Raw genomic sequence first — 14,425 nt, forward strand, 5'->3', positions numbered from 1 at the left:
TTTTTGCATTCGATTCAAGGGCCGCAGACAAAAATAAATCAAATATATTAGGGAATTGCTATTTATGCCGCTTCCTTATATGTTAAAAAAGGCTCCAGTGTCACAGCTTAATTTCAGATGTAATCAGATCACTTATTGTTAAGGGTAAGGCCCCATGGAGCAGCACTGACCTGGCCGCGATGAAGGCGAAAAACCGCGACGGTACACTGTTCGACTCCGGTATCATATTGCTGCTTGTTGGCTGCGCTATGTTGCGAGTAAAACTGCTGGTTACCGGCAAAATCTTGTGGCCATTAATGAGTAGACCTTTATGGCTGCATGATTTTGCAGGTACCCAGCAGTTTACCCGCAACACCCTGCGGCCATCAATAACCAATTTGTCAACCACGATGAACGCTATTTTTGACTGCGTCGCGGCCGGGTCAATGCCGCATCCGTGGGGCCTTACTCTAACAGTGGTTGTCTGTGATGAGACAACTCATTAATATGAGCGCCAGCAATCAGCTGAAGTTGCTGTCGGCTGTGGTTGTCTTCTGCAGCGGCCGCTACTGGGAAATGTAATATCACATGTAGCCATTCAAATAATTGGTCGTCCATGAAATACGCGAATGGAATGGAGTTGGTCCGAGCAAAAGCCACTGCTTGTTAGGCCTCATTCACATCACGTTTTTGCCCTTAGTTTAGCGTGTATGTCCGTAAAGCTCAGTTGTACACCCTGAATGGGTACCTAGGGCGCCATTAGCCTGACTGAGGCCAAATGAGTGTCGTTTTAGCCTCTGTTGGGCTGGTATACGTCTGTATAAATTTCTTTAAGTATGAAATAGTGTAGCGCTGCATACTTTTTTTTTAACATAGGACCCTCTCGGTGATGTATGTCACAGGCATCTGTTTAATATATACGTCATGGGCTTTTCAACAGTTTTTCATACCATATACGTTAAACTGATACCATAATAGTCTATGGGTGACGGACTCCTGGGATGCTGCCTAACAGCTGCATCCATCACTCATAGACTATTATGGTATCCATTTAATGGATACGTCATGAAAAGGGATGTATGCGTTAAAGGTATCCCATTAGTCTATGGGTGATGGATGCTGCTGTTAGGCATCAATCAAAGCCTGGCTTTAATGTATACATCAGGAGCTTTTCCTAGAGTATATGCCACACATAGGCCAAAGAAAAACGTGAATGGCTTAGTGACTCTCCGCTCTGGCTTATAGAGCGAGACTCCTGAAGGACCCCCTCTAGGACATCAATATAGCCGAAGTCCCATTGCACACGGCCAAGTGCCACACGGGCCGTTTTTCACGGCATCCGAGTGGCAACCAATAGTTTTCACTTCAGTAGATGAATCGATACATGGAAAGATAGAACATGTCCCATCTCTCCACGGATCACAGATGGGACTCAGGTGGCACACACGGTGGTGTGCAAGTGGGCTAATAGGACATATGAACAGGGGCTGCTGAGACAAGACAACCCTTTTAATAATCTTCAGTAATATCTTGATAACGTGCCGTGCTGTCCACTAGTATTAACCAGATTTTCTTGATGATGGGGATGTATTTTAAGCTGAATTTTGGTGGATTAATGTCCTAAATAAATCACTTTTAAAGTTCAGTTTATCTCCAAAGGGAGCCATGTTTACACACCGCTTTGATATATAGGCACAATCCATTTCCATGATCTGAGGACTCTGTTGACATCAAGGGCTTTTGTAGTTATCCCCTTTTGAAACCTGTTCAGGTGCTGAGGAGGGGGTTGTCTACACCAGAATGAAAAATGCAAAATGAGGAATAAAATAGACATTTTGCAGTTAAGTATAAGGCGGCACATAACACAAGCTGTAGTTTCATGTATCAACCTTCGTGATATATGATGCAATTAAGAAAGGGGTAAAAATACAAAGACTTATGGAGCTGCTCGCTTTGTACCTGCTACTCTACAAGCAAAAGAGCAAAGATAAATGTGTGAGCAGGAACTCCTGTCCCATAAAACATCCCCTGCTTCTGCCTCTCCGCTTCATAATCATCTGTTTGTGATGACAGAGTTCGCCGGGAAATGACTCTCCTGTCATTGAGAATCTAGACGCCTCACGCTAACTGCAGGAATGCCTGAAGGGTGACCGGCGACCACCACACGGGGAACATTACAATATCTCATTTCCTGCAGTGAAATACAGACTTTTTATTAATCATGATAATCATTGAATAGATGAAATAGAAGCTGAATGGAGGAGATGCTTACGTTTTACAAATATTTCCTTTATTGTTTTGCTTCTTTTACTGTTTTATGTGTAATTACTCCTTCAGTTTTGTCATACAATTGCTATGACTCATTAGTTAGAACCGTGGTCCTTAGGACTGTAGGATGTTCCCCCTCCTACATAAGGATCACTAACACTTATTCATCAGTCATTAATGAATATAAAGTACACGGACTTAAAGGGATTGTTCACCATTTAGGCAATTAAATTGAGAATTTCAAGATAAATTAACAAAAAGAAAATAATAAATATCGATCGATCTAGATTATATTTCTTGATCGATCTATCCAAACAAACGTCTTTTTTTCTTTCTAAGCAGGTCTCCAATAAGGCATATAGACAGGGGCTGACAAGTGTGGACAACCCCTTTCTATAGGAGTTGTCCAGTTTAGAAAACCCATTGTCATACACCCTATTAGGTGAATTCTGAGTTAATATAGGGGGGGTCCTCTGTTCAGGATGCTCCTATCTTGGCCAAAGTAGTGAACAGTTACAAAAAGCCTCTTTCACTCTGGAGATCCTGTCCTGTTCTGCATTACACGGACAACCATTGATTAAAATGTGAAATGTGTATTACTTTATTTTCCCCTGTGGTGGCGCTGTAGGGAAATTTAACACTTACTGCTAGGTTTCCCCACAGATAACTCAATGCAGGGGGGGCAGAGTACACTTTTGTGACCTGCTCATTGTCAAGGGGATTGTCCAAATCAGGCAACCCCTTTTCAAAGGGTTACTAAACTTTTAAAAACTTTTTGATATGTCATTGAAATGTTAGAAGTTTTGATCGGTGTGGGTCCTAGCACTGGGACCCCCACCAATCGCTAAAATGAAGCGGAAAAAGCACTCGTGTGAGTGCTGTGCAGCTTTGTTTCTGATCCGCTTTCCTCTGAGTATACGGCTCAATAGAAAATCTATGAACCCATACACCGCTGGCTCAGCTTTCCTCGGAAAGCCAATCAGAAACAAACCGGAGTGCTTCTGCCGCTTCGTTTTAGCGATCGGTGGGGTTCTCTGTGCTCGGACCCCCACCGATCAAAATGTATGACATGTCAAGAGTTTTTTTTAAAAGTTCAATTGCCCTTTTAATTTGCCTAAAATTCTGTTCAGCTATTTCTTCAGTTTTTTTCTGGGAAAGCTGGGTGACGACCAATATGGCTGCCATTACAGCTCACACAATGGGCAGCGCCGATCAATCCAAGACTCATGAAGACTAATAATGCTTCTAGGCAGATTTATCTTTTAGGCTATGTTCACACGGAGTATTTTGCTGAGTTTTTTGACGCGGAAACCGCGTCGCAAAACTCGGCAAAAACGGCCCGAGAACGCCTCCCATTGATTTCAATGGGAGGAGTCGGCGTCTTTTTCCCGCGAGCAGTAAAACTGCCTCGCGGGAAAAAGAAGCGACATGCCCTATCTTCGGGTGCTTCCGCCTCTGACCTCCCATTGACTTCAATGGGAGGCAGAGAAAGCGTATTTCGCGCTGTTTTATGCCCGCGGCTCTCAATGGCCGCGGGCAAAAAACGGCGCGAAAAACTCCGCGAAAATCGGCGTGCAGGGAGAGGAATATCTGCCTCAAACTTCCAAACGGAATTTTGAGGCAGATATTCCTCCTGCGAAATACCCCGTGTGAACATAGCCTTAGGGTTCTTGGAAAACCTGATAATGTAATGTAAGATGTAATTGTAGCAATATTGATTTTCACACAGATTTCCCAGAAATAGATATGACTAAGAATTTATGTATGTTGTAAAAATTACGCTTTTTAAAAAAAAATTAAATTGCAAAATGTACATGCAAATCTCATTCTCATATATGTAAAATCTGGATACTGTGTTGTTTGTCTGCAAAAATAAGGCTGCAAAGATGTAAAAAAAAAAAAAGCGTTTAACCATGTTTATAAACGTAACATTTATTAAACCGGTTTTATACTTTTTTTTTTGTTGCAATTGTGAAGAGATGTGTGTCTGCACCTAAAGATCCTGACATTTACATAAAGCTCGTCTGTGCGGGGGCGTGGCTAGCTACCGCCACGAGCAGTCGCATGCAGTAGGAGCTCCGTCCATGTCTCAGCGTCTCCACTCATAATCCTGACATAATACTGCCGCAAACATTTCTTGGACCAGGTATACCAGACGGAGGAACCGAGGAGCACTTACCATGAGTAAAACTCGAAACTCGACTGCTGCGGACAAGCTCCGGGAGTTTGCAAGGCCGGGAGGCCAACATGGCGCCGATGTTCCTGAGGTGCGACACGAGCAGAGGTGAGGGGGAGGGGGAGAAGGAACCAACTTTGAAAGAAGTCACAGCACAGCTTTTGACGGCTATAAGGGAGTCGACTACCTCATTGACCACTAGAATAGAGGAAGTTAAAATTGATATTGGCTTGATACGCCAGGATATTCATAATCTCCGGGACAGAGTGAAAGACACGGAAACCCGAATATCACAGATTGAGGATGACGCTGCGCCAGTAGCCAGACAGCTTGGGGCCTTGGAGAGGGCGGCAGAAATGTGGTCCCAAAGATCCGACGATCTTGAAAACCGCCTAAGGCGGAACAATGTACGCGTACTGGGGCTGCCGGAGCGAGCTGAAGGACCGGACCCCAGCACATTCATGGAGCAGTGGATTAAGGATACTCTGCCGGATGCTAAATTGTCTTTGGCCTATGCTGTTGAGAGAGCTCACCGAGTCCCCTCTTGTCCCCCCGTCCCCCCCCTTGGACTGCACCGAGACCCATGCTGGTTAAATTACTAAGCAGTAAAGATAGGGATGCCATTTTGAGAGCTGCGCGCCAAAAAGGTCACATCACCTACAACATGGCATCCATAATGCTATTTCCGGATTTCTCTGCTGTACTCCAGAAAGCTCGTGCCACGTTTGTGGGGATTAAAAAGCGCCTGAGAGATCTCCAGATCCCATATTCAATGGTTTTCCCTGCAAGACTTCGAGTCGTTTATCAGGACAGGTCTCTCTTCTTTAATACGCCGGCGGAGGCCGAAGACTGGCTGAATAGCCGTAATGCCACGGCGCCAAGAAGTTTATCATAACGCCCATCTGCTGCGAAGCAGGACATGGATCCTGGCAAGAAGAGCACACATGGACTGCTAGGCTGAGTACCGTTTTTTCAGAGCAGATTGATTTATTCTTATACTTTAATACTCAGATGTGTACCATTTTGTTAAATACCTGGTAGTACCTAGTTATGTTTAAAATAAGTATACAGCCACCCCTGCTGCATCTTTTGGGTATGTGCGCATATCTGTGCGGAATGATACAAATGATAACTGCATAGTAAAGAGTCTTATAGCAGGAATGCAATGTATATGGCTGATAATATACAACATAATAGGGGGGGGTTGGAGAGATATTATATATTGATCGACTGCAAATACAGGTATATCTTTATATTGTTGCACACAATTGTCTGATACAGCCTGGGAGACGCTGATTGTGTGGGGCAATAGTCTGTGATAGGTAGATCGTTCATCACAGACTACCCCCGTGATAATCTTCATAGTAGGATCTGACTCGTTTCATATCAGATTCTGAGGAGTTTCTTTAGTTTTGTTGTGTTACTAAGTTCTGTTTCTTTTTCTTTTCTTTGGTGCTCTTTGTCTTATATCTGCCAGTGAATGGTAGTCCTAAATGTATTATCATGGAATGTCAGGGGAATGGGGACCCCAGGTAAACGAACCCAAGTATTTTCCCAAATCCGGGCAAGCGGAACACAGATAATCTGTCTACAGGAGACGCATTTAGTACCAGAAACGGTTTGTTTTCTCAGAAGGTCATGGATCCAATGGGCGGCACATGCCACTTACTCTACCTATTCCAGAGGAGTTTCCCTGCTAGTCCATAGGTCCCTTAGGTGGGAGCCTGGAGTAATCAAAAAAGATCCGGAGGGTCGTTACATTTTCATACATGCGTGGATTGAGTGTCAGCCTTATGTAATAATGTGTGTATACATACCCCCTACGCAGGCCTTAGCAGTTTTATACGAGGCGGCGGGCTTCGCATCAGCCTACCCCTCGGCCACAATTATCTGTATGGGAGACTTTAACTCTTTAGCTGTCCCTGCTCTGGATAAGTTCAGAGGTGACACTGTTCCTGATCCCTCGTCAGGTAGTAGGCCTTCACCACTGGCACTATTCTTGGGAGGAGGTTGGGTGGCATGACCTCTGGAGACACATGTGGCCTGGGGTTCGGGAGTTTACCTGCTTTACCCCCGGGAAGAATTCGATGTCCCGCATAGACTACATCTGTGGGAATGGGCAGACTTGCTTGGCCTTGCAGTCTGCAGAACATTTACCCCGCACGTTCTCAGACCACTCACCTATATTGGTACATCTGAAGGTGGCTCAGGGGGGGACACGAACGTTGAGTAGGAAGATACATTCCTTTTGGCTAACACAGTTTACCCATCAGGACCGCATACCGAATCAGTTACAGATTTACGTAGGGGAAAACTCATTAACACCTAATCACTCAGCCTATTGGGATGCACAAAAAGCATATCTTAGGGGTTGCCTCCAATCTACCATTTCCTACATAAAGCGAGAGTCGGTCAAAAAAGAGAAGGAATTAGCTGAGTCTTGTGCACAGTTAGAAGCTACTTATATTTCGGATCCTTCGGAGGTTAATAGACTGGCATGGTTACAGGCGGGTAGACAGTATCTTCTATATCTTACTGAGAAAAGCAAGCGCAGAATGTTTTTTAATAACCAGAAGTACTTTGAACAGGGCAACCAATCTAGTAGCATGCTAGCACATATTATCCACCAGAATAATGCGTCACCGGCTATACTGAAAATCAACACTAGAGAGGGTACGACTCTGACATCTACACCTGATATATTATTGGAGTTTTACGCCTTTTACAAAGATTTATATGTCTCTAGATCTCATAGATCAAAGGAGGAGTTGCTAGACTATTGTGACCAAGTTCGCTGTCCTAAAATAACAAATAACCAGAGACTGTATCTTGATAGCCCTATTACTATGGAGGAGATAGTGGAAGCAATATCGACCATGCCCAAGGGGATGGCCTCGGGCCCGGATGGCATCCCACTAGAAGTATACTTGAAGTATCAAGACCAGTTAGCCCCTGAGTTGCTTAAGACGTATCATGCATCTCTAGTGGCAAAGGCCCTACCAGACTCTGACGCAACTATAGTGGTTATATTGAAGCCAGATAAAGATCCCCTGGACTGTTCGTCATATAGACCAATAGCACTTCTTAACGTGGATTATAAAATACTGACGAAGGTGTTGGCCAATAGGTTGAATACCATTATGCCATCCATTATAGATCCGGATCAAACGGGGTTTATTAAAGGGAGAAGTACATCAGATAACCTACGTAGAACCCAAATCGTGTCTCAAATAGCCTCACGGCAAAAACAGGACTGGGCCTTGGCCTCATTGGATGCGGCCAAGGCCTTTGACTCCATTGAATGGCCATATCTACTGCATATTCTCCAAAAATTTGGGCTAGGGCCAGTATTTATACAATGGATAGGCCTCCTATATTTACATCCCAGGGCGGCCATATCCCTGAATGGGCAGCTTTCTCCATACTTCACTTTGGAAAGGGGTACCAGGCAGGGGTGCCCAATATCTCCACTAGTGTTTGCTCTTGCCATAGAACCCCTAGCTATCCTGATACGACAGGATGAGATATTTCGGGGTACATGCTTAAACACGGGTGAGGAACGGATTGCCTTATATGCGGACGATATGTTATTATACATGTCATATCCGGAGGAGTCGTTACACAGAGCAATGTCAATTATTGAACTATTCGGAGATTATTCTGGTCTACGTATTAACTGGGGCAAATCTTGTCTGATGTACCTCTCCCCGCTCCGGAACTCGGTGGAGGGCCAGAAGGTTTGCGAATTGCAAGTGGTATCTAAATTTAAATATTTGGGGATACAGATAGCTAGATCAGACAACGACATGCTGAAGCTGAATGTCGACCCTTTGCTTGCGATCTTCAAAGACAAATTCAAAATTTGGTCGGCTCTACCTCTCTCGGTGGCGGGCCGTATTAACCTCGTTAAAATGGTGGTTCAACCTAAGTGCTTATATGTACTGCAGCATTTATTTGTCCCCATTCCCATGACGTTTTTTAAAGAAATGGACTCTATGTTTATAAGGTTTATATGGGGGTCCTCCAGATCTAAGTTGCAATTAGCCAAACTACAACGGCCTAAAGACCTGGCAGGTATGGCTCTCACGGACCTATATGTATATTCTCTAGCGGGCCAACTTAAATATCTGGGAGCCTGGGTGGCACATGAGGAACCGGCGGGATTGGAGAGTTGTCTGGCAAAATTTCTAGGATTAAGGAAACTGTGGCCAATACTGGATCCTTTAGTGCCACTTGGCAGTAATGCCTTACCGATTCATAGGGTGGCGAAAAAGTCCTGGGCAACCGCGATGCAGGTCTCGTGGAACGGTCAGATAATGGCAGAGACCCCCTTGTGGTATAATGACACGATGGGCCAGCTGAGCTCGTCACAGGATGCTGGGTTCTGGTCTAATCTAGGTATCAACATTGTTGGGGATGTTTTTGATAATAATTTACTATTTTCTTTTACCCAGATGGAAGAGGTGTATCAGGTTCCGAGACAAGCATTTTACAAATTTCTGCAATTCAGGCACTCTTTACAGGCCCAGTTTAGAGGCAGGGACATTGATATCTCCTCATACCCTCTAATAGGCATTGTTCGATCCCAGGGACCGGGGGGGCTGATCTCCTCGATATACTCATATCTCATCCATGCCAAAGCAAGTAGGGCAGACTTCCCGGCGCTGGATAAGTGGCAGGAGCTGATCCCATCCATGGATGAGGAGTCCAGAAGTAGCCTTTTGGAATCGCATCGATTTGTATCCCCTGCCATTAATAACAAACTTATACAGCTATATATAATACATCAGAGTTATCTCACACCAATTCGACTATATAAAATGGGTAGAAGGTCTTCTCCCCAATGTCATAGATGTTTCTTTAGTCCTGCCGATTTTCAGCATATGATATGGGATTGCCCAGACATTCGCCAATTCTGGACGGAGGTTACTGCCCTGCTTGCTAGGGTGCTGTCGATCCCTGTATTGGTAGAGCCAGGTATCTGCCTATTCGGGTTGATTGAGGAGGAATTGATTTCACCACATCTTCGCACGTGTCTTCGTGAGACTCTGTTTATGGCCCGCAAAGCAATAGCACTCAGATGGATGAATGCTCGACCCCCTACCAAAGCAATGTGGATCCAACTGGTAAACACGGCTATACCTTATGAACGTATAATGTATCTTCATAGAAACCGACCTGAAAAATTCAACTGGATCTGGGATAGTTGGTGCAACTCGGATCTTACGTCCTACTCAGGGACGGAGCTATCAGTGGCTATTAGAGGGATTCACACATGAGCATTACCGACCTATTCTGATCTAGGTGCGGTCGTGGGTAATTGATTGATCGTTATTACAGGGGGTGTTACTCTGTTTCCTTGCTCCTTTATTTGGTTATTTTGTGAATACGCATATTATATTGGGACAGAAATGTAGCTGGCAAGAATTCGATAAAAGAGATGTATCTTTCTTCTTTACCTTTTTTCCTTTATTTTTTTATTTTTCTCTATTTTGTTTTGTTTTATCTCATAAAAAGTGTTATGAATCTTGTTAAATATTTCAAAGCGATAATGAACAGTTTTGTATATGCATATATTATGGACATGTCCGCTGTGCGGGGGTCCTGCAGTTTACTGTGTTAATGTGTTAATGTATTTATATGTCTCCTTCAATAAACTGAGTTTAAAAAAAAAAGCTCGTCTGTGCATGAGGAATATATATACATAGTACACAAAGTGGGGCCCCCCTTTAAGATGCTCTGCCTGCCCCCTTATTCTGCTCACTCCTCATCTGACACCTATGCTGTGCTGTGGTACATAGTCTAGAAATGCAAGAGGGCCAAGGATGCTACAAACCAGATCCAGAGGAGGAGGAATAAAAAACATCTCTGTGGTTTGTGGTATTTTTTCACCTGTGCTCTTTTACCCAATTCATTGTCCTGCGCAGTAGAAGCAGGATTTGTGGTTTCACAGCTCTTGGGATTAAATTTAAACATTCAGCCAAAACTTAGTACAACATTTTAAGACTATTAGAAGTTACTTCAGAGTTCAATGACTATAAAAAGCACAAGGATGCAAGATGATACAGGTCAGAGAACACTGGGTGTCGTCTTATATTCTTAACAAATTATAGTAGAAAATGTCTTATTCCTAATCCTACACGCTCCCATTCATGCAGAATCTCTTTTTGAAGAGGAAGAAGAAACTTCGATGTCACTAACTCATGACTCTTCATAAGGGAAGGTATAGAGCAGTTGAGCCATCCACAATGTTCTCTACGTAATGTGCCTCCTAGACACAGTTCGAAATAGAAATGCCTCCATATAGTACCAATCACAGTGCCCTCTTAAAGCGTACCTTTTCAGTGAACTTTTCAGAATAAACTGTGTGTACATGAGAAATAACACTATCTGGCCATTATATGACGTTTTCTGGATTATTTAGTTACCCCTCTGCAGGTTTCCCCTCTCGGTTTTGTCTGAACTATCTGTTTATGTATTCTATACACTGGACACATAGAAGAGGAGAATCCTGCTCTCCTATCTCTATCATATATATATATATATATATATATATAGCAGTAGCATGGAGGATATTATATAGCAGTGTAGCTGAGAATCCAGCACTGGGATAACACAGAAATCTTACCAGTAGCCTGTGTGTTTCTGACTCTGCTCCCTCCTCCTACTACCACTCCCCTCTCCATAGACTTGTATGTGCAGGCAGTGAAGAGACATACCCACACTTTCAGGCAGTACGTCAATTCTGTTCTGTAACCGGGGACGGACTTTGCTTGACAACAGGGGTTGGACAGCAGATTACAGGGAGGGGACACCTAGTGGCAGTAAATTCACACAGAATTTGCATGGATAAAAAAACTACATTTTAACAGTAATTAAATTATAAAGTTGATGTTTATCAGGTATACTATTAGATTAGCATAGGTTGTATGGAATGTTAGTGTCCATTTAAAGTGCCTATATAGTGTTGTATATAACCATTGCAGTCTGATATCAGAATGCGATGATTACAATGTTTGCAATCAATTCGATGGAGAAACTCCGTTGATGTGTAATATAAAAATGTTGTGGGTATTTATGGACTTTTCTCACCATTACCACATTGTCACATGGCAGTATAGCACACAGTAGCTACCCATTGACAACCCATAGTTTTACATACTTTATATTTGGTAAGATGCCATGCTACACATCACATTGCATCCTCAGACAAAAGTTGGGACCTGGACAACTAAAAACAATAGTAGGTTATTTCATCACATTTAGGCTTCGTTAACACCACGTTTGGTCTGTATGCCTGGCGTATACATCTGGAAAATCTCCCGACATATACGCCAGATGTATCCAATAAAGATGCAAACCTCCCTATTTTCCTTTACATCCTTTATACGAATATGTTATGGTTTTAAGTGCCGGTAGTGAGTCTCCTGGCTTCATCCATCAATGTGGGACCCTCTAAATCTTCATTTGACATAGAATATCATGTACCCGATCACTTACAGCAGTTTCTGATGTAGATGGGACCAAGCTTTGTACATCCTCTCGTGTAAAATAAAAATGAATATGTAAATGAGAAACACATTTAAGATTATACACTGTTCAATGTAGAGACATTGAAGGTTTTTTTTCGTCCAATCATCGGGCAAACAAGCGTTCATATGAAGGCTCGTTCCCGATCATTGACCTGTGTAATCAGCCGATGAACTGCTCGTTCATTGGTTGATCTGCTCTTTTCTGTAGAATTAAAAATCATCGTTGTCGGCAGCACATCTCCCTGTGTAATCAGGGAGATGCGTTGTCGACATGATCAAAATTTAGGTGGACGAGCGATCGGAGTAACTATCGCTCGTCCCTATACATAAGCAATCATTGATCCCTGTGAAAGGAGCAAACTAACGCAGATCAACGAGCTGTCTCGTTGATCGGTGCTCGTTTACACGGCCCACTTCGGGAGGTCCAAATGAATTAAGGGGCTAGTTATACACTGTGGCTCCTGTCCTACACAGCGACTTTCCCGGCCACGCACTGTGCAGGGATCTTCAGGACAGCCCCATTTACTTGAATGGATAGCAGGGAGATCTTCTGTACAGGAGAAATGCCCCAGACGTCAGACCCCCCACCAATTTAGAATTTTATGACATATCCTAGCAATATATGCCATAGCATTCTTAGATGGGAATGCCCTTATTGGACCTATGACAAAAGATGTGAATAAAATGTGGCGCTCTCCATTTTCTACTGATCTCCTGAAGAATCGTGATCAGACCCTTCCATTATTATATTCTATTGCTAAGATTAATATCCGGTAAATCCAAACCTCCCAAGCTTTGTGATCTAATGATTTGCTTGTCGTAGGAAGCTATGACTTTCCTGTTACATTTTATTACAGTTCTGTCTTTCTTGTAACTCCCACCTCTCTTCCCTCTTCTTCTTTTAGTTTGATGCCCTGGTTACAAGTAGATGGGGACGTGTTATATTTTACTCAGGCTGAAGAAATAAGAGCACACCATCTGCGTGCTGATGGCGGCGGACTTCACAAAAGACCCTTTGCAGTGTTCTTGGGTCATCAGGAAGATGTCTGTCGCTTTGTTATCACCGATTCTCACATAATCAGTGGCGGAGGGTATGTTGATGCTCATAAATTGGTTTCAACTGTGTTTTTATTGAAAATTTTTCAAAAATATACATATAACTTAGAGCAGCCTGAAGGGCCATGCAATTCACATAGTAAGACAGTAACTTTCAATAGACAGACAAAACATCTGGGAAAAAACACAGGGTTTTAAGGGGGTGAGGGGGGGGGGATAGTCGGAGCTCCACCTACCACCTAATCTTGAGTTCCCTGTATCCAATACTTGTCCCACGGGTCCCACACCACTTTGAACCTGTCCAGTTCATTGTCAATAGAGGCCGTCATATGCTCCATTGTACGTATTCCCCTAATCCTAGTTACTAAGTCGATGTGGGAGGGAGGGGTTGTCTGTCTCCATTTCCACGCTATCAACGTCTTAGCGGCTGTGAGGAAGTGTCGAAAGAGTCGAGCTGGTGATTTCCCCAAAGACCTAGGGGGAACATTTAGGAGGTAATGAAGAGGGTCTAAGGGAATATCCTGCTGCAACACCGCCAATGCCAAGTTCTTAACTTCCAACCTATACTGTTGTACCAGTGAACAGCTCCAGAAAATATGGAACAGATCACCTCTCTGACCTCTACATCGCCAGCAATCCGACGGAATACCCGGATTGAAGCTATGCAAAAAGGCAGGGGTATGGTACCAAAACATAAGGATTTTATATTGGTTTTCCTTATATGCAGTGCAGATGGAGGTTTTAGCTGCTTGCGACCAAATAATCTGCCACAATGAGAGCGGGATGGATTTATTCAGTAAGGCCTCCCACTTCAACATGTATCTATGCCCAGGCGGAGGGGAACCCTCCGGGGATAGCAATAATGCATAAATGGCTGAGATAAGCCCCCTAGTGGTGGTAGCATACCGACATAACCTTTCGAAGCTTGTAGGTGCAGTAACCCGCGTGGATCTAAAAGTTTGCTGAATGTAATGTCTAACCTGAAGATAGTGAAAGAACGCAGCGGAGATGCTCATAAATTGTATATAAATGTGTTCTGTACAAATATTAAACAAAATATGTATGCAAACATATATTTGGCAGGTTAGCTAGAAGTAGGGGCCAGGTGGAAACGTGTATGCGGAACCAGACTACACAGGGTTTGTTTGTAGTCTGATCTGCTCAGGAGCTGTATACACAACATAAGACTTTTTGCAAAGTTGCTTCCTTTTTTGTAAAAATGGTTGTAAAGGTGGTTCATCAACTATGGCATAAAGTTATCCGCAGTTCTATATCCTTATATTAAATTTATACAATTTTCCCAAAGTACATAACCAAAACTCCATTACCAGCTATCATTTCTAAATCTTCTCTCTCTGACTGACTGCAGCCTCGCAATTCTTGTCCATGGGCAAGATGTTAAGAAAAAACTATC

The 14,425-nt window shown here is 43.3% G+C and overlaps 1 protein-coding gene across 3 annotated transcripts in view; it reads left to right on the top strand.

The window, feature by feature from the left end:
* FBXW4 (F-box and WD repeat domain containing 4) overlaps nucleotides 1–14,425 on the top strand; it is a 148,613-nt gene that overhangs the window by 38,153 nt on the left and 96,035 nt on the right. For all 3 annotated transcript variants that reach the window (XR_012851004.1, XM_075841030.1, XM_075841029.1), the window contains one exon: nucleotides 12,861–13,046. Coding sequence is in view for 2 of the 3 variants with exons in the window: in XM_075841030.1 (XP_075697145.1) it covers nucleotides 12,861–13,046 (186 nt within the window). In the remaining variant the exon portion in view is untranslated. The remainder of the gene's footprint in view (nucleotides 1–12,860; nucleotides 13,047–14,425) is intronic.

Source organism: Rhinoderma darwinii, chromosome 11 (assembly GCF_050947455.1).
Source record: "Rhinoderma darwinii isolate aRhiDar2 chromosome 11, aRhiDar2.hap1, whole genome shotgun sequence".
Classification (NCBI taxonomy): Eukaryota; Metazoa; Chordata; class Amphibia; order Anura; family Rhinodermatidae; genus Rhinoderma; species Rhinoderma darwinii.